Genomic DNA, 23,663 nt, shown 5'->3' on the forward strand with positions numbered 1-23,663 from the left:
CCAGTGCGAATTCTCCCTACACCTCCCTACTCCTCCCTACAACTCCAATTCTCCCACCAGTGCGAACTCATCACCATGCACAGCCAGGCCGTATCTACTTGGGCCACCAGCATCAAGCATGCCCGCTGGATGCTACCAGATACCGTGGCACGAGGCCCATTGTCGCGGTATGGCGACCTCATGGCTTCCATCTTCCCCAACCTCCCCCGATGCCTCCCGTCCTCGCCTCGCTGGGACACTGGGGCCCATTTTCTATACTGTAATCAGAATAACCACCAGTTGGGGGCTGACGGATACGACAACTATCAAGCACCCATGGCAGACGGTGCAGAGTTGTTTCGTCGGCGGATGTGGGTGCGTGGAGTGCTTGATTTCCACGATTTCCAGAAGATACCCGTGGGAGCTGGTCTCGTGTGCAACGAGAAGGTTGCCTCTGTAAGAACCATCGAGAATTCGGTATTTGTGGGAATTCAGCGGGAATTTGGGGCCAGTCTGCCGTTGTTGACAGAATCTCGCAGCTTGGTGTACACCAATGAGGCGTATGGAACGACCCAGAGGAAACAGGTCGAAATTCCAGTCCCCAGCGAGTCTACCTCCGTGTGCCTCAACCCAACAGAATTGTTGAAATATAGCATGCTCACCTCCAATCTCCATAAGATCCATTATGACCCAGCTTACTGCCGTTCTGAGGGCTTGCGGGATGTGGTGGTGCACGGGCCGTTGATGGTGTCGCTCATATTGTACTGGCTCACCAGCACCAGAAAGCAACATGTGGGTCGGTTTCGCTACAAAAATATCGAACCGTGCTTTGTGGGAACCCCCATGAAGTTGTGGGCACATGAGACGGGCCAGGGACTTAAGGTAGGCATTGATGGTGAAGGCAGAAGATACTTAGAAGGTGCCATTGAGTGGCTGAAAAATCCATATTCAGAAAACTCTTGAGTATAAATGTATGGTGAAAAGGTGGGCAGGATATGGGGCAATTAAGGAAGATTTCACCTAGCACAGCTGAACATTGCTTCACCTAAAAGGTCCAGGAAGATGGCTCCGTATTTGCGGATTTTTGCTGGTGTCAATGTCCCGACACACAAGTAGATCTGTCGCTTAAGCCAATTCTCCATATACCGAGGATAATTGGGCTACCATACTGCCAGAAAGTTTCACTAACAAAATTCTAATCAATATTCAACTTTAAGCTTAAGACAAATCAGAGCATGATGAATAAAGCATTAAGCAGGAGGACGATCAATTTTCCAAGAATTCAACTGAAAACTCGAAAACCGGGTCGGTTTATCCCATCTTATCCTTCTGTCGACAAACTCTTAAAAAAGTTCATGTGCTTCTTAACCTGTCCTATGAATGGTTCTTTGTTGCAGTGTCCAACCTCAACTGCTCATCACACTACTCAACGGTCAAATAACGGCTCAGTCAACGGTACAACCGCCACTAACGGCTAGGGAATCTAGATCTACCCACTGAAAAATAACCCATGGGAAATCTAATATCGGCTGGACCCATTGAAAAACCTGGAATCAACCCATGGAAATTTTAGTATCGATTTATCTATACCCATTACACTCTGACATTCCAGAAGCACGCCCAACCATTAAATAATTTTGGGTAGTGTTCATATGTCTGAAAAATAGATGAAAATAGTTATTAATTAGTCTATACGGTCTAAAGGTCCAAGGTCACTCTGACCTTGCCAATACAATAATCTTTATACTCATTAACGTAGCCCTCATGGTTGAGCTCCACAGACCCGCTCAACTCAGACACGATCTCGCCGTTTCCTGCCACCAAAACCATTCCTCGAGGCATCTGGGTGAGATCTGGCATGGGCTCCACCAACTTGTCATCCAAGATCAAGCTGGTGATGTTGTTAGCGGCTTGTCTGCCCATGTACATGGCCCAGCCTGCGCTCTTGATGATGGGCAACTCTACCAAGTCTCCGATGACAAAGAAGTGAGTGTGCTGGGAGTTGGTGCTGGTCAACTGGAGGTAGTCGTTGACCAAGATATTATTAGAAGCAGTAACGAATTCCGTGCGCAATTCACTGGTGAGTATTTGGGTGTTATTCCTGTGAGAATTACACCATTGGTTCAACGAGGATGGAACCACCTCACCAGAGGTGGTTTCCAAGTCGCCGTTGGGCAATTCTCGCGCAATTCTGGTATTAGTGAGGATATTGACTCCTGCCCTCTGCAACGACTCATGGACGGTTTTCTTGAATTCATCGCACAACGGCTCTGGAGGAAACGAGGCATGGGGGTGGATCAAGTTGACGGTTTTCTCGGGAAATTGCAACTTGATGTCGCCTGCAACCTCGATCCCCACGGCTCCTGCGCCAATGATGGACACCGTATGGTGCGAGGCCACCTTTTCTTTGAATGCTCGCATTTCGTCGAGGTAGAACTGGGAGGTGTATGCTTCTGGAGTGGTTGGCCAGGATCTGTTTCTGCCCGAGGCCAAGATCACGTAGTCGAAGGCGATGGTGGCGGTTTCCTGGGATTGGTTCAAGGCGTAAGTAGCCGAATTGGTGCCGAGCTCGGTGACTCGTCCGTGGACGTAGGTGAGCTCTATGCCAGCGTCCTTGTTGGAGGAGGGACTGGCTGCGTGGACCTTGGCCAATGAGTCGGCTGTAGGCCCGTCGTTCGACACGATACGGTCGAACGTGAGCTGGTGGAGCTGGTCTAACGGCACGTACTGGGTGTTGGCGAACTCGGTGTCCACGAACGCTTTGGGGATGCCAATGATGTTCAAGAAACCGGAACGCGGCTCCACCAAGGTGATGGAGATCTTGGGGCTCTTGCTGGCCAACGCAGTCGAGTACAACGGGTCGGAAGAACGCTCGAGGAAGTGCTTTTTCAAGCTCTTGACGGCAGCAAGCCCTGCGTACGCTCCACCCACCACGAGCACATTGGTGGTGAACGAGGTGGCCGTGCGGGTGGTGGAGTCGGGAAGAACAGATGCGATCGAGAGGGGCATGAGGCCGGTTCAGCCAGTGGATGCTGTGGTGCGGCGAGACGAGGACGGTGCTAGAGCCCTCTTAAGTAGAATCAGTTGGTGTGCAAAATTATCTTTTCCATCAGTGTTTTTCGGGCGGGTGCATGGTGAAATATGGGGCCAATAGCCGAGTTCGGCACAACTGCGCGAAGGGTGCATAATCAGATCGGGTCGTGGGAGGTGAAGGGTTTTGGTGACGGGTGGGCAGTTGGCTCGGGAGTAAACTGTCCACTGCACCCATCGTCACCTGTGCTTAGCTTCGGTGGCACTCACCAACCGTTGGATCATCGTTAGACTCACGCGCCGGAACTTGGCAGCGGTTGGACCCGAAATTTCAACTGTCTCAGAAATTTCCTACTGCGGAATTTCCTACTGGTCCCTGCCTCGCGAAATTTCCCATTACACGTAATTTTGTAGTGGAAATTCCACTAACGTACCACCCACGCGAAATTCTCCTACTGAACCCTTACTAGAAATTCCATCTATCTCGCGACCCTAGCGATTACTAATCTTCCAGGACCCTGAAATGTCTGAAATCGTGGTCGTAGGCGCCGGAGTGCTTGGCCTCTCCACTGCACTCGTGCTAAGCGAGCTTCGAGGCGTCCACCTCACCGTGGTGGCCCAACACGGGCCTCACGATCCTGCCTTGAACCTGCCCATGTCCAACCACTCGGCCTACACCTCGCCGTGGGCAGGCGCCCACTACCGTCCAGCGCCCAGCCGCGACGACGCCGAGTATGACATGGCCATGATCACTCGCCTAACGTTGGCTCAATTCCAGCAATGGGCGCACTCGCACCCGGAATCGTCCATCCAATTCGTCGATGGCATCGAGTACTTCGAGTCTCCCGACGCCATCACCCGTGGCCTTGGCAGAGGCTACACCGAGCAGATCCGCCATTTCAGGACCATCGAGCACAATCTCCCGCCTGGAGTCGTGTTCGGCACTCGCTACGATACTTGGGTGCTAAATCCGCCAGTTTTCTTGCGGTTTCTCTACCACCAGCTTGAGGCCAGGGGAGTCACGTTCGTGCACAAAAAACTCGACTCCCTCAAGCAGGTCAACCTGCTTGTGGAGGGACATCCGTTGATTGTCAACTGTAGCGGCAACGGCTTGCTCTACCACGGGGGCCACGACCAGCAGGTGTTCCCCATCCGGGGTCAAACGCTTTTGGTGGACCCTCCCGCGCACTGCCGCTACACCCACGAAACGGTGACTCACCAGCTGAAGGATGGCCAGTGGACTTTTGTGGTTCCCCGTCCCCACAACGGAGGCGTGATTCTTGGAGGCACCAAGCAAGTTGGCGACCTCTACGATGGAATTCGGGACGAGGACACCCGTGCAATTTGTGCAAGAGGTGCGGTTCTATACCCCGAATTGATGAAAGTCGACAAAAACGGAAAAAAGTACTTTGACATCAAGCGAGTGAACATGGCGTTCAGACCCGCCAGAACCGGCGGGTTGCGTATCGCCTTGGAGCGCAAGGATGCCCTGCAGGGAAGGGACAACGATGTCATCCACAATTACGGTGCCGGAGGCATGGGCTACGAGCTCTCATACGGCTCGGCGTTGAGAGTGCTTGAAAAAGTCAAAGAGGTGGTTCTGGGGCTGAAGTTGTAGGCTGCCGTTCTATTTGCAAATGCACGATAGGACCAAATAATTGATATGTGAATGATGAAATAATATGATACTTATTGATGTTTTATGAAATAGGAAGATTGAATGAATGGTGATATATGACTACTCGTGGGCTATAAATATTGGCCACTAAGATGTAATTAAGAGCATAATCTTTCGACGAGAAGCACCGATTGAAATTAATGAGAGTAGTAAAAGTGCTAGGGCCAGGGGAATTGTAAAGCATACAAAGCATCCCTGAATTAGGGAGTTCGAAACTGCTGTTAATTGTTGACTTTTTTGCTAATGGGAAGTAAATTATATTCTACTGACTATGTACCTATTGCAATGGACATGTACAAAGCCCTTCTGGTTCTGAGTTGCAAATTGACCTCGAGGACATGTCATTCTACTTTTTTCACTTAAGCTCCTTGTATTAACTGGGGAGCTAACTATTCAAAATATAGATGTTTATATAGCCCGTCGGGCTTTATGTCCTTTAACCCACCTTCCTTGAGCCTGAAAACACCCAGCTAATTGATCGGTTTGTATGCAGGATACACCCAAACCTCATCGCTGGACAAACCACCCTCGCATTTTCCTCAACTAATGGTTGTATAGTGTAGTGGTTATCACTTTCGGTTTTGATCCGAACAACCCCGGTTCGAATCCGGGTACGACCTGCTTTTTTGTTTTTACATGTGGGCTGGCTGATAAGCACTCCAGTGAGGCGTTAGCGAACAAGGCTTATTTCCGGCCAGGTAAATGCGTTTGACGTAATGCCCAGAGCTTGGTGTTTTGTGCTCAAACAACGGATTTTGACACTCCAACCACCGACACCTTGTGAGCTGCATCAGACAGCACAGCACAGGCCCGTCCCGTTAGTCCTGGCGGCCAATGGCAGCGCCATTGTGCCGAAGCCATGGAGCCATAGTCATCGGTAGAGACACGCCCGCAGTCTATTTCCAGTGTGCACACTAACCAGGCCCACACGTGGGGGTCTCGCTATATACGAGTGGTCAATCTTAATCTCGGGATAGGCCAATTAATTACGGCCTTCAGCGCGGATTATCCACCTACATATACCAGGCACTCCACCGTCTGTCACCCCGATCATCCTTACCACCACCATGAAGTTCGGAGAACATTTGAGAAAGGCCCTCATCAAGAATTACTCCTTCTACTACATCGCCTACGATGACTTGAAGCACCAGTTGAAGAAGGGCTTGAAGGACAACGACTACGAATGGAGCAACGAGTTGGAGGAGGAGTTCCTCAACGCGTTGGAAACCGAGTTGGACAAGGTGTACCTGTTCACCAAGGTCAAGAACACCGAGGTCAACCGTCGTATCAAGGAGCTGGAAGCCTATGTCCACGAGGTGGTCAACGCGCTCCAGAGAGTGCAGGCCAACCCCAACGACACCTCGATCACCAACCGTCCCCAGGAGCAAGACTTCGAGGACTTGGAACAGGAGTTGAGTGACATCATTGCCGACGTCCACGACTTGGCCAAGTTCAGCAGGTTGAACTACACTGGGTTCCAGAAGATCGTCAAGAAGCACGACAAGACCACCAAGTTCAACTTGAAGCCCATCTTCCAGGTCAGATTGAACGCTAAACCCTTCTACAAGGACAACTACGACAACTTGATTGTCAAGTTGTCCAAGTTGTACGACTTGGTCAGAACCAGAGGTAACCCCGTCAAGGGTGACTCCAGTGCGGGTGGCTCCCAGCAGAACTTCGTCAGACAGACCACCAAGTACTGGGTGCATCCCGACAACATCACCGAGTTGAAGTTGGTCATCTTGAAGCACTTGCCTGTGTTGGTGTTCAACGCCGACAAGGAGTTCGAAGCGGAAGATGCGGCCATCACCTCCATCTACTTCGACAACGAGGAAATGGACCTCTACTACGGTAGATTGCTCAAGGACGAGGGTGCCGAAGCTATCAGATTGAGATGGTACGGTGGCATGAAGTCCGACCAGATCTTCGTGGAGAGAAAGACTCACAGAGAAGATTGGACGGGTGAAAAGTCGGTCAAGGCCAGATTTGCCCTTAAGGAAAAGAAGGTCAACTCCTTCTTGAAGGGTGACTTCACTGCTAGCCAAGCCTTCGAAAAGGCCAGAAAGGACGGTAAGAAATCTCCACAAGAAATCGACAACTTGGAAAGATTGGCGAAGGAAGTTCAATACCGTGTGTTGAAGCATAAGTACAGACCAGTCATGAGATCCTTCTACAACAGAACTGCATTCCAATTGCCAGGTGACGCCAGAGTTCGTATTTCTTTGGATACCGAATTGTCTATGGTTAGAGAAGATGACTTCGATGGCTATGACAGAACTCGCGGTAACTGGAGAAGAATGGATATTGGTGTGGACTACCCATTCTCCCAATTGCCTGAAAAGGATATTTGCCGTTTCCCATACGCTGTTTTGGAAGTCAAATTGCAAACTCAATTAGGTCAAGAACCTCCTGCATGGGTCAGAGACTTGGTTGCTTCCCACTTGGTCGAAGCCGTTCCAAAGTTCTCCAAGTTTATCCACGGTGGTGCTAGTTTACTTCCAGACTACGTCAATTTATTGCCATTCTGGTTGCCACAAATGGACGTGGATATCAGAAAGCCAAAGGTTGTCCAAGAATTTGGTATCAACAGAAAGCAACAACAAAGAATGTTAAAGTCATCATCTTCTGGAGGAGAACTTGACGATGAAGAAATGACTGGTAACTCTTACACTGATGGAGTCCACTTCTCAAATGATTATAACCCATTGGAAGACGACTTAGATGAGAACAGTCCATTGTTATTGCCAAACAACTACTCTACCAGACACTCCAACTCTCCTGTGGCTGATTTCTTCTACCATTTGTATGGAAAGTTCTTGTACTACTTCAATGATGACCGTACTTTCACTGTGAAAGAAGGTACCAACTTTGACTTGAACAAGACCTTCGAATCCAAGATTCCAAAGGGAAAGAAGATTGCTGTTCCAATCAGAATTGAACCAAAGGTTTACTTCGCCACTGAAAGAACATTTTTGAGTTGGTTATCCGTTGGTATGATCTTGAGTTTCACTGCCACCACCCTCTTGAACTACGGTTCTAAATCCGCATTGACTGCATCTATTGGTTTCTTCATAACCGCTTTGTTCACCTTTTTATATTCAGCCTACACCTATGTATGGAGAGTATTGATGATCAGAGAAAAGAAGCCAGTTCTTTACGGTGACAAGTTTGGCCCAAACATGATTTGTGCTTGTATCTTTGCTGCCACATTTGTTACCTTTGCCTTTAAGTTCCTTGAAAATTAGTAAAAGTCGTTTAATTCTAAGCATGTTATCAATACACATAATCATCATTTCGATGCAATAAAATAGTAAACATGTAGCCCTGTGGCGACTACAACTCCGATGATAACCCACAATCGAAAAGCAACGATCGATCTAATCATTTGTTGTATATTCTGCTTTGAAATTCAACTCGCAAATATATTCTATTGAGTATAGGGAGTAATAAAGATCTTCCGCGAAGAATTCATTAGAGCAACTACAAGGAGTTACTTAGACTAGTATTACCGTTTGTAAATTGGACTGTTTCGGTAAGGTCTCCAGCAGTAGCCCCTAGAATAGAATTAAGCATGAGATGGCTCCTAATTCTTACTCGTATAGAATAGTTGAGAAAAACAAAATTCATTCAAGGGCACAATCTTCACCAACTGATCAGTTGCATAGACTATACTATACTGTTGTTTTCGGTTACAAAGATTAGGAGTACCGTACGGCGTGGTTCAGGGTCCAATTTTTGCACCCATTCGTCATGCCTGTGAAAAGGTGAACAAGAACACAAACACGTAACAAGAACGCAAACAGGTGATCAAGATCGCCTCCATCAAAACAGTCTGGTACTATTCATAGCTTGAATGCTCCTGGATTTGCTTCTGGCTCATCAGGTGGATGCCCGCCAATCCAGAGATATCGATGGTCTTACAACAAATAGCAATAAAACATTTTCCAAAATGCTTCCTAATCAATCTGTAGTTCCCTACTAGATACATTCTTCTATTGTCAGACATCTATACTGGACAGAATAAGAAACTGCCCTGCCCGTGGATAACTGGAACTGACTAATAAATTACGTAAGCGGGACTGTGTTCAAATGTGAAAAGAATGTCTTGGTATCGCCTTCATCTTCATCCACCATGGCCTATAAAGATATCGTGCCTATTGGCAGTGCCCTCATTATTGCGGCTACCTCGTTCGGATTGGGTACCGTGTACGCCCAATGGCCTTATGACTTGCACACCTTATGGAGATACCAGCCAGAAGCTTTCGATGTCTCGATTGCCCACTATCGTCAATGGGGTGAGTCGCCTATGTACGTCCACCACGTGTTCCATTTCGTGATGTTCTTGGGGTTGCTTGGTTCGTTCATCAAGTTGTACAAGCCTAGTGAAGATGCGAAGTACTTCGAGTACGGGTCTTTGATCTTGTACATGGTGGCTATCATCATCTACCTCACCAACCTCAGAATCGGTGTCAATTCGTGTTTGACTGGACAGTGGGGTGATGTTGACAAGAACACCGGGGTCAACGTGATTGCTGCTTCGGAAATCATGATTTTGTTGGCCCTCGTTGGTGTATTGGTCTTGCAAGGAGGATTGTACTACGCTGAATGGTACGACAACAAGTTGAGAACCGAGTTTTTCAAGAAAGAGGCTGAGGAGGCTGCTGCTGCTGCTGCCGATGCTGCTGCTTCGACCACTGCCTCCGCCACCACTACTGGTGCCGAGACCAAGTCCAAGTCCGCTAAGAAGAGATCTAAGTAAGGGTATAGTAATTCCACGTATATACAGTATCGAGCTTATCTGGTAGCGCTCTTTTGTGTGCAGGACGCGCTTCCACCAATAGAACCTCCGCAAGATTTACTTACTGAAAAAACTGTTGGTTATACAGACACCAAGCAATAATGTCAGACAAAGTTTACGGGGAATACCCAACCTACTACAAACAGCCCATCAGAGTAAGTACGCCGAAGATGTAACAAGATCCGAATGATGGTGGTGGGATGAGATAGTTACCATGAGAAAGTGCTCGAGGCCTGAAGAGCATCCAGCGACTGGATTGGCACAAAAGAACAACTGAGCTATGAGTCGGGCCTACAAGGTGGGATGTGAACGAAATCGTCAAATAAGGGCATGTGGGTCCGCTGAATGGCACCCAGATAGTACCCAAATAGAGCATCCAAATAGAGCACCCAGATTAAGCATCGCCATGAACGTGGAAGCCAAACAAAGACAAACCTCACAGAGGCAAAACAGGTGGATTTCATATGAGCACACTCAAATTCTTCTGTTCTCGGTGGTTTTCTTTGAGTTGGTCCTCGCTTGCCATTGGTATCCACAGTTGTCCACAGATCTCATCACTGGAAGTACCAGCACCACCTCCCATCCGCATCTTGCAACAGCGAATAATATACTAACATTTCTAGTGGGCTCGTTACCATGCACACACCAAGCCACACTTCTTCTGGTCTGTGTTGTTGGGTCTTAGTGCCCCAGTCTTGTTGTTGGCCACTCCTTTGAGAAGAAAGTACTTGTACGCCGACCACGAGCCAATTCCTAACGTTTACCCATTGCCAACCAGACAAAGAGATCAAAACTTGACTGGTTACGACGACGAGTAAGTCATGGGACGATTTGTGCATTAGAGGTCTTTGGATCGAATAAATACCATCAATATTTATTTCATAATAAAATTACGACATTCAGGTAATTCTTCACATGGCCTGTCCGTGCAAGCGTAGGAGCGAAATGTGCCACAGACCACTAGGCAGGCTAGAATGGTATATTGCCCTGTCCAAAGTCTATGATGGTAGGTGGGTCGTGCGCCTATCGCACTAGTAAAAAAATTTGAAAATTTCCATACTCTGTTCAACACTACAATCAACCTAATTTGTAAATAGGATAATGAACAGGTTGACCAGTCTATTGATCAGGCCCTCCGGATTGGCCAGAGGTCTTGCCATAAGGCCTGCTCCATTCACCGTCATCAGCAGCAACATACACACCTCCAGCCCCCGCCAAAACGGAAATGTGTTTGGAGAGTTGACCAAGAAAGAGTCGGAACCAGTTCCAGTCGAAGAAGACGTGGTTCAAGAGACCGAAGTCACCCCAAAGAACGACACCACCTTGCAAGAATACCACATGAAAGAAGCATTGGAAAGACAGTACAAGATCGACAAGTACGTGACGCCATTGAAGAAAGCATTATTTGACGCCAACGTCGCCGAAAACGGGTTCTTCAAGAACAACCAGATAGTGGAGCATAACGGCAGCAAGTACAAGTTACTGTTGACCGAGGAGGAAATCGACATATTGGAACCATCGGTATACTTGAAGTCATTCCGGATCAAATCGTCCATGAAGAAGGCCACCCAGGTGAATCGTTTTGTCAGAGGATACAACGTCAAGACCGCCATCAACCAGTTGCATTTCAACCCCAAGAAGATGTCCACTGAGTTGGAAAAGTTGTTGAAGAAGGGATTGCAGCAGTCCCGCGAGCTCGGCTTGGACGAGGACACCATGTACATCCAGAGTTTGTGGGTGGGATCCGATGGTGAGTGGGTCAAGAGACCAGATATCAAGGGTAGAGGCCGGTGCGGGATCATCGAACATCCGTACGTGCACTTGCGGGCCATTTTGAGGTCCAACCAGACCAAGCTCCGTAAGGAGTGGGAGGCTGCACAGAAGAAGCTCCAAGCCAAGCCAAGAATGTTCTTGAACAACGATCCCTTGAACTTCAAGGTGAGACCATACTACAAGTGGTAGTCCTGTAAATATACACATCGGATTGAAGTAGGGCTTCTTAGGAGTCCTGTAAATATACACATCATCGGAACTTAAGTGTAGTCGACAGTCCTGTAATATGCATCGAATTGGTGTGCATTCCTTCAAGTCGTAGTCCCTTAAATACACGTCTGGAGTGTAGTCCTATTTATGTACAGATACGGTTGACCTGGTAAACTTCTGGGACCAATATCTATTACAATAGATGTAGGAACAAGTGTAGCCTTGTAAAGACACATCGTCGGGATGACGTAGACCAGGCCATACTACAAATGATAGTCCTTTTAGTACCCATTGGATTTCGTAGGAAATTTCTGGACCACTACTATAGTGGAGGGAACCTTTCTTGGATCAGTACTACTTGTTACCGATGCTTTTCGTCACCTACTGGTGTAGGAACCTTTCTTGGATCAGTACGACCTATTACATGCCTTTCGGGATCATCTACTGGTGTAGGAAATTTTCGGGGTCCGAGCCATAAATGGTAGTCCTCTAAGTACCCTTTATTGTGTTGACGTAAACAACCTTGCTGGATCAGCTATTATTACTCTTGATGCAGGAGCTTTTCTGGGTCCAGGCCATACTATAAATAATAGTCCTGGAATTCTGAACATCACCCGATTGACGTAGACGTCCTTTCTGCTCCGCTACAATACTCTTGACCTAGGAAACACCATTTGGTGCACCAAATGGTCACCATCTCAATGCTCTTGGTGGATTGTAGGAGGTGAAAGGAAAATCCTGTAGTCAAACCCAAGAATCACCTCAGAAAACTGCACCGATACCCGTCCGTCCGGACTAATCGTTACGATGGTCCTAGAACCAACAAAATGCCACACATCCTGCTACTTAAGGATCAACGAAGACGCCGAGCAGTTGGGTCCCACTGCCAGATATGTATCCAACAATTTCCAGATACTGGGGGTGAGAACCGTCTGTGGCGAGACTGCCTGAGTCCAACACACACGCACAGGCTAGCCATGCCTCCCAGCACCGGGCCTCAGCACTCCTAGTGCCCATGGCTACTTATCGTACTCCTCCTTCCTGGAAGACGCCGGTCGTGTCCGTACCGCATGCAGACCTGTCTTACCTGAATGGTGACCCCTAGCGGGTGTGGAGCATTACCCCCTAGTAAGCAGACTCCCACTAGCACCCTCCTAGCCAATGCCACCCTGCCACCTCTCCGGCCAGCCGTAGCCTCCTCTCCACCGTGACGGCCCAGTTCCCCTGGTGGGCCCACGACACCTGACCTCCCTTCTCTCCCCAAATTCCCCCTCCCACAACCTCGTTCTAGTCCCACAATCACCTGTCCCATCTAGGCGTTTCATCCTCCACAAAATACCCACTAGCCTTAGGCAGTGAGTGCATAACCACGCAGCATATATATATATGTAGCACGCCCCTGATTGGGTCATCACTGTACAACTTACTGCTGTTACGTTTGCTTGTCTGAGTCACTCGTCCCACGTCCTGCTTACTGCGCTGCTGCTAATTCCCCCCCTGATTGAGCCCAGCACCGTACGATCGTGTACGACTTTGGCTGCTTTTCCCCCTAAGCGTAACAGAGTTGGAATTAGGAGATATAGATTGCCACCATATTTATCGTTAGGAGACCACCAGTTGTTTCTTTACACCAGTTCCACATTCCCCAGCAGTAGTGTTAGGAGATTGCCGCCAGTTGTTAGGGGTTCCACATACCACTTCTTGTTAACAGATAGCTGTTAGCAGACCTCCACCCGTTGTTAGCAGATTCTTACGCTTCTGCTAGCACGTTATCCCCCCGGCACTTATCACACCTAGCCTCCAGCTGTTAGCAGATTAGCACCAGTTCTGAAGAACAACCATACCCTTCCCCAGCACTTATCTCCCATCCCTCCGTTCCAATGGGCCTCAAGTTCACCAACTACTTCGACGACTCGATGTACGAGTCGCCAGACGTCAAGATCATCGCCTGTCTAGGCTGCTCGTCCCACCTCTGCTTGTCGGACTTGGTCATCTGTGACGGCTTCACAGGCGCCAGCGGACCCGCCCTCTTGGTAGATAAGCTCATCAACATCGAGGCTGACTCCCCGTTGCAAAGAACCAGCATGAAGACCGGCCATTACCAGATCTACAAGGTCCGCTGCCACCAGTGCAAGGCTCCGTTGGGCTGGTACTACAAGAAGGCCTACAGCTCCAGCCAGAGCTACAAAGAAGGCAAGTTCGTGGTGGAGGAAGCCTACGTCAAGTTCGTCAGCAACCACCCCTCCACAAACGATCTTTTGCAACAGGCTATGCGCAACAAAATCAGACGAAGATACAGCTCCACCAGCACCATCAGTTCGGACTCACTGGACGACCGTGGGGGCATTGACGCCTTCAAGTTCACCTCGCCCGACTTGCACAAGCCCCCGCTCGACTACCGGGACTACACCAACGGGCTCTTTTTGAACCGGCTCCGGATCCCTGGCATCAAGAACGTTGACGAGGAGGACGAGGATGAGGTGTTTGTGGACGCCTAGCGACCCCTTGGTCTTGTTTTGCTGGTGTACCCAGTCCATGACCAATTCCCCGACCCCTTGTCGACGATGTTTCTAATTCTCTGGCCGTGGGCTTGCTCTTTTGTCTCTAGATACTTTCTACGTTGGTAGATTTCATTTCTCTACGATCCCAGCCAGTCTTTTGGCTTTGTTTTTATTGGTTTGTTTGTTTCTCCTCAGGTAAGGTAATGGTTTGGTTGCGAGGAGTGGCTGGTCTGGGATCTACTCTATGTTGGTATATAGCTAATGAATATTAATTAACAGAATCCGTTTGATAGTATAGGAATTATTACTAAAAAGATAGTTAATAGCTATACCAGATCTTTGTGATGGTATATATTCGTAACACCTAGCCCAGCCTATTCAGATCCATATGATGGTATATAATTTACATTATTTGTGGACCATATCTCTAATCAATTAACACCAATCTTAGCTGTTAATTATGCACACCTACGCTTTTGAAATTCTCACTCCAACTGGTGGATGTTGCTAAAGAATTATAGCTAGCACCGGTCGTAGCTGTGTTTGATGGTACAAAACTAATTTATCCAAGTACTAGCCTACTTGAATAACTCCATGTTGGAATTTTGTCGATAAATACAAATACGAACACATAAAGTCCTGTGCCGTACATTCTACCCTTCGACAGTCCGGATTAGTGGACGTAGCGAGCCAATTTTAATTGACACTAATCGTAGCCTGTCCATCACTCTATGATATTTATATAGTTTAATTGACACATCTCATAGCGCTATAATTGATACAACTCGTAGTCCTTACTCTATGGTACTAGCTTACACAACTCGTATCTAGTTGCACATAACTAATAATATTAATTAACACAAATGCGGCTCGAAGGAAACGGGTATCCTCACCCGATTTATTGGGTTATCTTCCAGAATTAGTCTTTGGGTTATGTTCCACCAATTAGGACTACAACGTCCGTCTATATGCATAAGTTGGTCACTTAAGATGCTTTTATCAGCATCTTGAGAACATACTCATGAATAGGTGAGCTTATTGGGGTTGACTCTCAATTCTAATAGTTTATTGCCCCACCTATAATGTCACGATTTCTTGCACGGAAATTATGGGGTTGTCCATAGTACGCTTTTAATTCCCCGAATTCCAGCTCAAGCCTCAACCCCAAAACGTTTTCGAACAATGATAAACGGAATACGAACTGGACTATAACTTACTACACTTACAAATACCCCCAAAATTACTCTAATAATGCATTGTCTAATATACACGGACCAGGCCTAAACTTGGCCCAGAGCTTCTTTGAAGTGCCTAGGGATGCTTCTCTTGCCTATGTGTTTCCTCTTCCTAGAGTTTCCTCTTGTTAGAGCTTCCTCTTCTTCCTAAAGCTTCCTCTTCTTCCTGTTCTCCCTTTTCTCCCTATACCTTCCTCTTCTTCCTGGCACCCTCGTCGCCGTCCAGACCCCGCTTGGCCTTGGGGGTCAACTTGGTGTACACCAACACATATGCAGCAGGGTCGCTCAATGCCTGGCGCTCGTGGATCTTGTTGATGTACTCGTCGTCGTAGGTGGCCCACGAGCCGTCTGGCTGCACGCAGTGGGCCACGTAGTGTCCCGAGGAAATGGATCTTCCCTCGTGCACAATCACTGAGATCAACTTGTACTTGGTAGGAGTTTTGTCGGCGGTGTACTCCGACAAGTCCAAGTACTTGGAGTAGGAGATGGCCTGCTTCATCTTGGATGACGAGTTGCCGTTGAACTTGAACCGCTTCAAGTGGATGGTCAAGGTCTCGGGCGACCTGTTGATGAAGCTGATCTTATTGGCACAAGTGCGCTTATCGCACTTGTCGCAGAAGTACCCTGAGTTGTCGGACTTGTCGACCTTGATGAGCTCGTTGGAGAAGAAGTCACGCATTGACTTCTCGATCGAGTACTTGTGGGAGGTCTGTGCACCTTCGTCGAGCGTCTTGTGCTTCTTCTTGTTCAACCCAAGCGACAAGTCGTAGAACTCCTGCTTGGTCTCCGACACGTTGTGGCACACCGAGCAGGTGATGTGCTGGTCTAACAACCCGCCAAAGATGTCGTAGATCACCGACTGGTTCAATTTCTTGCCCTTGGGGGTGGAGTCCTCCTGCAACCGCGACATCAACGACATGTAGTACTCATGTGAGTCTTCCTGCTGCCACTCGGACATCATGCAGTTGATGTCGTCCAACCGCAGGATGATCTTCTTGGGGTTGATGTACTTGGCTGGCTTGCCCTTGGCCTTGGCACCATCCATGCCCCACATCTTGGCTGCCAACTCTGCCATAACGTGTGTCACCGACCGTGGCTTGATGCTGGAATCAAAGCTGCCAGCACTGACCTCGTTCAAATAGTGCACCATTGCTGGAATGTGCACCAACGATTGGATGGCTGAATTCATGTAGCAGGTGACTCCGTGGTTCAAGAGGCCCACGGGGCGGCTGGTGGCGAGTTGGCGCCAGCTCTTGTGGATACGCGACGAGCCGTTGGCGCCTCTGTCGTTGTAGTTCTCGTTGAAGTCGTAGAAACCGTCCAACGACACTGGCGGTTTGGCGTCAGCCTCTTCCTCTGGAGAAGTGGGAGGCGTCGACTTGGACTCCTCCTGCGGCAACGTCTGGGCGGCATCTGCCTTCAAGTCGTGCTTGAGCTGCTCCATGTCGGCATCTTCATCAACGGGTGCATCCGACAGTTCAGACGAGCTGGACGCCGAGCGCTCGAAGTCGTTGTCGTCGCTGTCGTCGTCAGGCGTTTCCTCAGCCGGACCCTTCTCGTTTTTGGCTGGTGCAGACGTATTTTCGTCCTCAGTCACTGGATTCTTTTCCTCCTCAGTGGCTGGCGTCTTCTCGTCCTCAGTGGCTGGCGTCTTCTCACCCTCGCTGGTATCGCCACTGGCCTCGCTGAACCCTGTAAATGGCGAGTCGGTGCCCTCGAGGTACTCGGACGCGGATTCGTAGTGAGAGTCGCCTTCAGACAGAAACGCCTCACCCACATCCTCGTCGTCAGCGTCTTCAGCCTGCTTGGCCTGTTTTTTGTGCTTGTTCAAGAGCCTCTTTTCGCTCTTGGTCAAAAACTTCTTGCCAGTGTAGGCAGCCACAGCCTCGGCCATGGATCTGGGTTTGGGCTTCATGGGAGCTTCTTCGGGTTCTGGGAGGACTTTTGGAGCTGGAGCAACCGGATTTTTCAGTCTGGATAACACGATATAGCTGGCAGGACGATCAGAGGAAGGGTCAGAAACAGCTTTTCCAGGCTTGAACGTCAATGGGTTGGTGAGGTACCGGTCGATTAAGGGATTACTGGGGGCGGTTACTGGCGGGGCGGATGGTGGCATCGATTTGACGGAATAACACCCACGGCTGGTCGTGATGTGTGGATATAAGTGGTGGGAGTGGGTCTCGCGTCCTGCTAAAATCCTTGCGATGCTCTTTTTTGTGTGCAGGAGATGGATCAGGAGAGATGAGGAGGTGGGGAGTGAGATGGGAAGTGGTGGATCGTGAATGAGCTCGTAGGATTAGGTTAGCGTGTTTGATGGTGTGGTTGTTGTTTTAGTTAAGATGTTTTGTTGTGCTCTCGTCAAGTGCCGAATGCTGTCCTTCTTACGATTATTGATATTTTTCCCAGGAGTTAAGAAGCACCAGTCCCGTTAGTGTGATAATTATTATCCGCCAACTAGAACTTGCTGGTCATCTGCGTGGCATTTCTGGAATTTACGATAGCCCTATAATTTGGCCGAGAATACAACAATCACACTCCACATCCTCTTCAATTGTTCTTGTAATTATACTTACACTCCGTGGCATTGACTCCCCAAGCTTCCAGATAAAATTATCCACATGGATATTTTTGCATCTCCAATCTTCTATTTTTATTTTTTTCACATATTTAAGCCCTTCTGGACAGTTAAGAGCTCCCTTAATCTGTTGAATTTTGGCATATTCCTGCCACCAATCCTGTTTTAGTCGATTTCTTGAGACGTAAAATATAGCCAAGATCACACATGCATCTTGTTGTATTTGCGACTCCTTAAAGTAGACCTTCAAATAGATTGGAGAAATTGTCGGAAGTAGGTAACAGCTCAATCCAATTACCAGGTTGTAATTAATTATTCGGTCTAATTTCTGCCATTTCATACATGATGGAGTCTTTTTCGTTCATTACCTTGCAATATATACCAATCACATAACTAGCTATTTCCTCATCTAAAACCCATCTGATTCTGCGAAATTATATTTCCTCGAGAACGTTTTTTTGATCCTTGATAATTCTGTCCACATCTTCCAAAACACATAATGATCCTCTGTACCTTAGAGCTTCTTTCTAGATCTTCTACAAATCCATTTCTATGGACCTCACTTTTCCCCGAGGGTATGGGTTTTCTAAAACCCATATTTGATTGTTTTGAAGCCTTGTGTCCTGTAGATGTTCTGAAAATCTATTTCTTCATGAATCCTTTTCCACCTAGAGAAAGAGCCGGTTTTGGATATCCTTACTGACCAATGCCTGCACCTCGTGCTGGCCAATTTGCGACGCCAACCGTGAGAGGTCGGGGATGTCTCTGCCACCACTCTTCTTGAGCTTCAACGCGTGTTCGTCCTCGTAGGCCCCTGGCCTCGACGGGAACTTGGCACGGGATAATCGCACCCCCAGCGACTCCTGTCTGGGAAGTTTCGGTGACCTCAATGGCGAACGGGTGTGGGACCTGAGCCGGTCCTTGTCCTTTGGAAGAATGAGCTGGTGACGAAGATGGCTGCGCCTGGCATCCTCGACGAAGCTGCGACGCTCTTTCTTGATCAACTGCATCTCCGCGGAGTAGGCGTTGTCGTTGAACTCGTCCTCGTCGATGGCATCGTCCTCGTCGTCATTCTTGTGTACCGAGCTGCTCTCTACTGAAATGGCATCCTCCATATCCGAAACGTCAAGTCCTCGCGACTCCTTGTCGCCACGGCCCTCAAGGTCGCTTTCGTCTTCGTCCAGGACCTCTGAACCATCGTCCATACACTCGTCCAGCGCACTGTCGGGTCTGGGCTCCGAGGTCGAGCTCTTTTTACCAGGACCCTCTAAGAGCTTACGGTGGATCAAGCTCTCGAATCCGAGCTCGAACTTCTTGTTGAGTCGTACCTTGCCAACGTCCCACTTCTGCAAGGTGTCGACCAAGCGAGACACTTTGTTCATGGTGTCGTCTTCGAGCTCGTAATTGTTGATGGCACTCCTTCTGTACTTGGGAGTGGCTTTGGCCGGAGTCACAGCCTCGCTACCATCCCCTTCAGAGCCTCGCGTAGTGTGGCCACCGCTGGAAGTCGCACTGTCGCTCAACAAGTGCTTGATCCACGCCACTGAGTTGTTGTCTTCGTATTTCATCGCCAAAGCCATCGCACCCATATCCACTGCGCTGTAGAAAATCTCGATGTCTAAGGAGTAGTACTTGTCGGAATGGATGCCAAAGTCCCGACGCTTGGCCTTGGGCAAGATGCGCAGGCTCTGGCTCACCCCACTCTTGCTGGTGCCGTGGCTGCTGGCATGATCCTCGGGATACGTCCGAAACGCCCCAATCTCCACCTTGTTTTGAGCTGCTGTCTTGATAGGATCGATAACCAACGCCAAGTACGGGTCCTGGAAGTTCTGGTTCAACGCCTGCGTGCTCACGTCGATCCCAGAGAGCCAGCACCCGTACCCAGGATGCGAGTGGTACCAGCCTACGATGTTCTCATTGCGGGTCCCCAACCTCTTGCTGGCTTCGAGGTACTGTACCATGTACTCATAGCCTTCAGCCTGAGCATTGACTCGCGTTTCAGTCCCTTCCACTGGCAACGCATACACGTCCATCACCACGATGGCGCCTTCCATGATCTTGCCAGTAATCATCCCCATCACTTCGATACTGCCGCCACTTTTGGCGTGCAACGTCATCTTCATCAACGCAATGGCAGAAATATACACTTTGCGGAAGTAGTTGGGGTCCGACTTCCACGGCAACGTTCGTGCAAGCGTCTCGTTGATGGCTGGAAGCTTGTAGAAGGTATCATTGATAGATGCCTGGGTCTTGGGGGTCCTGTCTCTTTTGGCGAACAGTGACTTGTTTTCGATGGCACAGGCCAACTTGTCAATATCAATTGACATTCCAACGGGGAGATCCAGCTCTCGCGCTTCACTGTGTGCACAGGACATGATGATAGATGTAGTGGTTGGATACAAGTCTTGAGCCTGGTGTAGATACCATCTCGGTAATTCGCACGACTACTGGGTTCACAGTTACATAAGACATGCATTCATAATAATTATAGTATAGCAAGTGGAACTTGATTTTCCGCTGAGGATCAGTAAGCATGTGTAGATCCGAGCTATGCTCTAGAGTGCTCAGTTGTACTCAGGCTCCGGCTGATAATATAAAGGATAAGGCGAGAGTGGGAAAGGTGGTGGCATCTGCCCTTGGAATTCATGGCCCTCGTAGGGCATGAAAAACTGAGGGTAGAAGAAGTTGGGTGGTGGTGGTGGGGGTGGTCCTCCTGCACTGTGCAAGGGGGGTCCGAACTTTGCACTCATGGGGGGCCCTGAATGGGGTTCGGATCCTGGAATGTAATAGAAATAAGGCATATTGCTATTGTTTCTTTTGTAAGAAATTGGAGATGTCATTTCCGAGTTTTCGTCGGAAGTGCTTTCTGCTTTGGTGCTTGGCTTGGTACTTCTCTTGGTAGGAGAAGGTGTGGGTGTGTTCTCTTTGCTTGAACCAGGAGATGGTTTGTTATAGACAGCAATCTTGGAAGGCTTAAGCCCTTTCTTGTCTTTCAAATTGACAAATTCACAATTTTGAGACTTTAAGACAAAGGGAGCTTTATCCATTTCATCGTATTGTGGTTTTCTTCTGTTGAAGTTATTCGATGAACCATTAAACTTTGATTTTCGGAGGATCTTTTTGGGCTTTTCGTTTCTTGTGTTGGAATACCTTCTATTCAAATTTATTGGTGGTGGAGCTAAAGCGATTCCCTTTACCCTGTCAAAAGACCTGCTTGGGTTGACAAATGTTTCCCGATATTGAACGTGCATAGTTTTTCCGCAAAGCATGGAGTGATTCTCCCTTTCCACTGCACTGGCTGCACTAGATTCATCCTCAAATTTAACAAAAGCAAAAGTGTTGCCTGGCTTTCGAATGAGATCGACATGTGTAATCATCCCATGGCGTGAAAACCGTTCCTTCAATTCCTTATCTTTGATATTTGGGCTTAGCTGACCGACAAAGATTGAGAACTTGTCGAAACTAGGCTTACTCTCTAGTTCCTCAATCTCGGGATCGTTATTACAAGTGTCGATATTCTGCGCCCACTCAACCTCAAAATTATTCCCCTCAGAAAGATTAGCAAAAGCTCTAATAGCGTCGTCCCTGTAGACAAACTTGCAGTACCAAGCTTTTGAGCCTTTTGCAGAATGAGATTCAACGAGAACACCTGCAGGGTCACTCTGAGCAAGTTGTTCAATTTCTCCAAAATCTGTAAGGTGTTTTTCTATAGCCTTCTCTGTGAAAACAGTCAAGCTAGACAAGAATAAGGTTCTGTTTACCTTAGCTTGTTCGCAACGAATGTTTCTTCCGTTCAATATTGAATTGTGTCCAAATTTGATTGCCCGCTTCGCTTCCAAGTTGTTACTATACTGGACAAAAGCGTAGGGCCGATTGCAGGTGTCCCGCAATACTTTGACGGTAGAAGGCACACCCCATTTTTGGAAGTGAGTTGCCACGGCAACACTGAGCTCGTCGTCGGTCCTGTTGGCAGCCAAGCTGGCAACGAAAACACAGGAGGATGGTCTTCCTCTGCAGAATGTTTTTTCGTTTTCTGTCAGCTTTATCTCCGAAGAAAGTGGAAGTGGCTTGTCCGCTGGCTTAGCGACTGAAGTGGGTGTCTGGGCGGCATTGGAAGCTGCACTCGCAACGGATGGCGACTTGGGTGCCTGCTCGGTTCCTGACCTCTCCTTTGATGCACTGCAACCGGGGCGGTCTTCGTTGGACTCGGCGACTTTAGTATCGGCCATGGTGAGTTATGGAGCTAAGTAGGAGCAAAAGACTCAGTGAAGTGCAATTAGGTAGATAATGGTTAGTTTTTTGGGGAGCTTGTTGGTATAAGTGGCTCCAGTTGCTTCCAAATATCAGACGGTTCTAGTTGCTCTAAATCTATTAATGTAAAGATTACCGCCAGAATTGAATACACACCACAACAATTTTTTTGTTGGTAAATGGCTGCAAACTTTTGGCACGGGTAGTGTCCCAACATAATGTGTCATGTCGCGACATATCTGGGGCTGCGGGGGCAAATGGTGACAAGAATCAGTGCAACGGTTGCAACGACATTCTAGTGCCACGGATGGACAGCGAGTGACTGTTACACTCTGTTGGCTAGGGAGAGTCACAAAAGACTTCCCAAGCTGCGATCCAAATGAGAACGCCTTTTTTCGCCAGATATAGCAATTACTGAATGTCTAAAGGATGTTCATTAAACTATTATCTAACTTAGTTAAGATGATACCGAATAGTGACCGAAACCTAACCGGGAATGCAGAAAATAAAGAAGAATTTTATATAAAAAGTTTTATGGGTATGAAAAATGTTAATACAGAAAGAAATTCATCACAATAAGATGGCAGCAAATCCGGCGGCAACGATACCAGCGGACAACTTAGCAGCAGCAGCACCGCCTTGGGCGACGGTTGGGGCAGCGCTTGGAGCAGGCTTAGAAGCGGATTGAGTGTGCTCAACACCAGCAACAGTGGTTGGCTTTGGACCGGCTGGAGCAGAACCAGAGACAGTCACGTAAGAGTTGACAACGGTGGTAGATTCGTGAGACTCAGCAGCGACGCTGGATGGCTTAGCACCTTCTGGCTTACCCTCAGTTGGAGCTGGGCCTTGTGGCTTACCGGCTTCAGTGGTTGGCTTAGCTTCTTCTGGCTTACCTTCGGATGGCTTGGCACCTTCTGGCTTACCTTCAGTTGGAGCTGGGCCTTGTGGCTTACCTTCAGTTGGAGCTGGACCTTCTGGCTTACCGGCTTCAGTGGTTGGCTTAGCACCTTCGGTGGTTGGCTTACCTTCAGTTGGGGCTGGGCCTTCTGGCTTACCTTCAGATGGAGCTGGTCCTTGTGGCTTACCTTCAGTTGGAGCTGGGCCTTCTGGCTTACCGGCTTCAGTGGTTGGCTTAGCACCTTCGGTGGTTGGCTTACCTTCAGTTGGAGCTGGACCTTCGGTGGATGGCTTACCAGCTTCAGTGGTTGGCTTTTCACCCTCAGTGGTTGGCTTAGCACCCTCAGTGGTGGTAGATGGCTTCTCACCTTCAGTGGAAGATTCACCGTGAGGAGCTGGACCAGTGGTTGGAGCGGTAGTTGGAGCGGCAGGAGTGGTCTCAGAGGTCAATGGACAGTAAGTGGTGTAAATAGTGGAGTCCTTGGTAACAGTTGTGACACCGGTTGTAACTGGCACGGCAGTACATGAGTGGTCGGCACAAGAGGTGATGGTAACAATGGTGGTCTTGATGTCAGTCTTGGTGGAGTAAGAGTTAGACTCGGTGGTGACACCAGTAGATGAAGCTGGAACAGAAGAGTGTTCGGTGGAGCTAGAAGATTCAACGGAAGAAGTCTTACCGGTGGAGCTGGCTGGGACAGAAGAGTGTCCGGTGGAGCTAGAAGATTCAACGGAAGAA

At 48.5% G+C, this 23,663-nt stretch overlaps 14 protein-coding genes and 1 non-coding gene across 15 annotated transcripts; 9 read left to right on the plus strand and 6 right to left on the minus strand.

Annotated features, from left to right (window-relative positions):
• Positions 1 to 90: 90 nt before the first annotated feature.
• CANTADRAFT_30710 (hydroxyacyl-thioester dehydratase) lies at positions 91 to 813 on the plus strand (the record flags this gene model as incomplete). The annotated part of the gene is made up of 1 exon (XM_020208367.1): positions 91 to 813. A coding segment is annotated over one exon (723 nt), but the record flags the coding sequence as incomplete, so codon positions are not given.
• Positions 814 to 1,677: 864 nt separating this feature from the next.
• On the minus strand, positions 1,678 to 2,988 carry CANTADRAFT_20219 (FAD/NAD(P)-binding domain-containing protein; the record flags this gene model as incomplete). Its single annotated transcript, XM_020206536.1, has 1 exon — positions 1,678 to 2,988. The coding sequence occupies one exon, from the start codon at positions 2,986 to 2,988 to the stop codon at positions 1,678 to 1,680; it is 1,311 nt and encodes a 436-aa protein (XP_020065763.1).
• Positions 2,989 to 3,532: 544 nt separating this feature from the next.
• On the plus strand, positions 3,533 to 4,627 carry DAO2 (Dao2p; the record flags this gene model as incomplete). The annotated part of the gene is made up of 1 exon (XM_020209420.1): positions 3,533 to 4,627. One exon carries the CDS (start codon positions 3,533 to 3,535, stop codon positions 4,625 to 4,627), a length of 1,095 nt encoding a protein of 364 aa, XP_020065764.1.
• A 608-nt stretch (positions 4,628 to 5,235) lies between these two features.
• On the plus strand, positions 5,236 to 5,307 carry CANTADRAFT_t52. The gene has a single exon. It is a non-coding gene; the product is annotated as a tRNA-Gln (tRNA).
• A 347-nt stretch (positions 5,308 to 5,654) lies between these two features.
• On the plus strand, positions 5,655 to 7,986 carry VTC4 (Vtc4p). The gene has a single exon (XM_020207324.1). The coding sequence runs from the start codon at positions 5,755 to 5,757 to the stop codon at positions 7,930 to 7,932; it is 2,178 nt and encodes a 725-aa protein (XP_020065765.1). The 5' UTR covers positions 5,655 to 5,754; the 3' UTR covers positions 7,933 to 7,986.
• A 508-nt stretch (positions 7,987 to 8,494) lies between these two features.
• On the minus strand, positions 8,495 to 8,725 carry CANTADRAFT_25099 (uncharacterized protein; the record flags this gene model as incomplete). Its single annotated transcript, XM_020207325.1, has 1 exon — positions 8,495 to 8,725. A coding segment is annotated over exon 1 (164 nt), but the record flags the coding sequence as incomplete, so codon positions are not given.
• Positions 8,726 to 8,819: 94 nt separating this feature from the next.
• CSH3 (Csh3p) lies at positions 8,820 to 9,371 on the plus strand (the record flags this gene model as incomplete). The annotated part of the gene is made up of 1 exon (XM_020208835.1): positions 8,820 to 9,371. A coding segment is annotated over one exon (552 nt), but the record flags the coding sequence as incomplete, so codon positions are not given.
• A 215-nt stretch (positions 9,372 to 9,586) lies between these two features.
• On the plus strand, positions 9,587 to 10,303 carry CANTADRAFT_46265 (uncharacterized protein; the record flags this gene model as incomplete). The annotated part of the gene is made up of 2 exons (XM_020209312.1): positions 9,587 to 9,640; positions 10,109 to 10,303. The coding sequence occupies 2 exons, from the start codon at positions 9,587 to 9,589 to the stop codon at positions 10,301 to 10,303; spliced, it is 249 nt and encodes an 82-aa protein (XP_020065768.1).
• A 283-nt stretch (positions 10,304 to 10,586) lies between these two features.
• On the plus strand, positions 10,587 to 11,447 carry CANTADRAFT_46581 (mitochondrial 54S ribosomal protein uL22m; the record flags this gene model as incomplete). Its single annotated transcript, XM_020209360.1, has 1 exon — positions 10,587 to 11,447. One exon carries the CDS (start codon positions 10,587 to 10,589, stop codon positions 11,445 to 11,447), a length of 861 nt encoding a protein of 286 aa, XP_020065769.1.
• A 1,901-nt stretch (positions 11,448 to 13,348) lies between these two features.
• Positions 13,349 to 13,768, plus strand: MOH1 (Moh1p; the record flags this gene model as incomplete). The annotated part of the gene is made up of 1 exon (XM_020208607.1): positions 13,349 to 13,768. A coding segment is annotated over one exon (420 nt), but the record flags the coding sequence as incomplete, so codon positions are not given.
• A 1,436-nt stretch (positions 13,769 to 15,204) lies between these two features.
• On the minus strand, positions 15,205 to 17,794 carry DOT4 (ubiquitin-specific protease). Its single transcript, XM_020207326.1, has one exon. The coding sequence runs from the start codon at positions 17,318 to 17,320 to the stop codon at positions 15,389 to 15,391; it is 1,932 nt and encodes a 643-aa protein (XP_020065771.1). The 5' UTR covers positions 17,321 to 17,794; the 3' UTR covers positions 15,205 to 15,388.
• CANTADRAFT_168257 (uncharacterized protein) lies at positions 17,509 to 18,283 on the minus strand. The gene has a single exon (XM_020206346.1). It carries the CDS (start codon positions 18,117 to 18,119, stop codon positions 17,697 to 17,699), a length of 423 nt encoding a protein of 140 aa, XP_020065772.1. The 5' UTR covers positions 18,120 to 18,283; the 3' UTR covers positions 17,509 to 17,696.
• A 1,085-nt stretch (positions 18,284 to 19,368) lies between these two features.
• Positions 19,369 to 20,106, minus strand: JAB1 (COP9 signalosome catalytic subunit; the record flags this gene model as incomplete). Its single annotated transcript, XM_020209551.1, has 1 exon — positions 19,369 to 20,106. A coding segment is annotated over one exon (738 nt), but the record flags the coding sequence as incomplete, so codon positions are not given.
• Positions 20,107 to 20,901: 795 nt separating this feature from the next.
• Positions 20,902 to 21,915, minus strand: CANTADRAFT_33947 (uncharacterized protein; the record flags this gene model as incomplete). The annotated part of the gene is made up of 1 exon (XM_020208557.1): positions 20,902 to 21,915. A coding segment is annotated over one exon (1,014 nt), but the record flags the coding sequence as incomplete, so codon positions are not given.
• Positions 21,916 to 22,234: 319 nt separating this feature from the next.
• CANTADRAFT_168616 (uncharacterized protein) lies at positions 22,235 to 23,319 on the plus strand. Its single transcript, XM_020206349.1, has 4 exons — positions 22,235 to 22,591; positions 22,890 to 23,015; positions 23,106 to 23,153; positions 23,194 to 23,319. Exons 1-4 carry the CDS (start codon positions 22,460 to 22,462, stop codon positions 23,263 to 23,265), a joined length of 378 nt encoding a protein of 125 aa, XP_020065775.1. The 5' UTR covers positions 22,235 to 22,459; the 3' UTR covers positions 23,266 to 23,319.
• Positions 23,320 to 23,663: the final 344 nt, after the last annotated feature.

Source organism: Suhomyces tanzawaensis (genome assembly GCF_001661415.1).
Source record: "Suhomyces tanzawaensis NRRL Y-17324 unplaced genomic scaffold CANTAscaffold_2, whole genome shotgun sequence".
In the NCBI taxonomy this organism is placed as follows: domain Eukaryota; kingdom Fungi; phylum Ascomycota; class Pichiomycetes; order Serinales; family Debaryomycetaceae; genus Suhomyces; species Suhomyces tanzawaensis.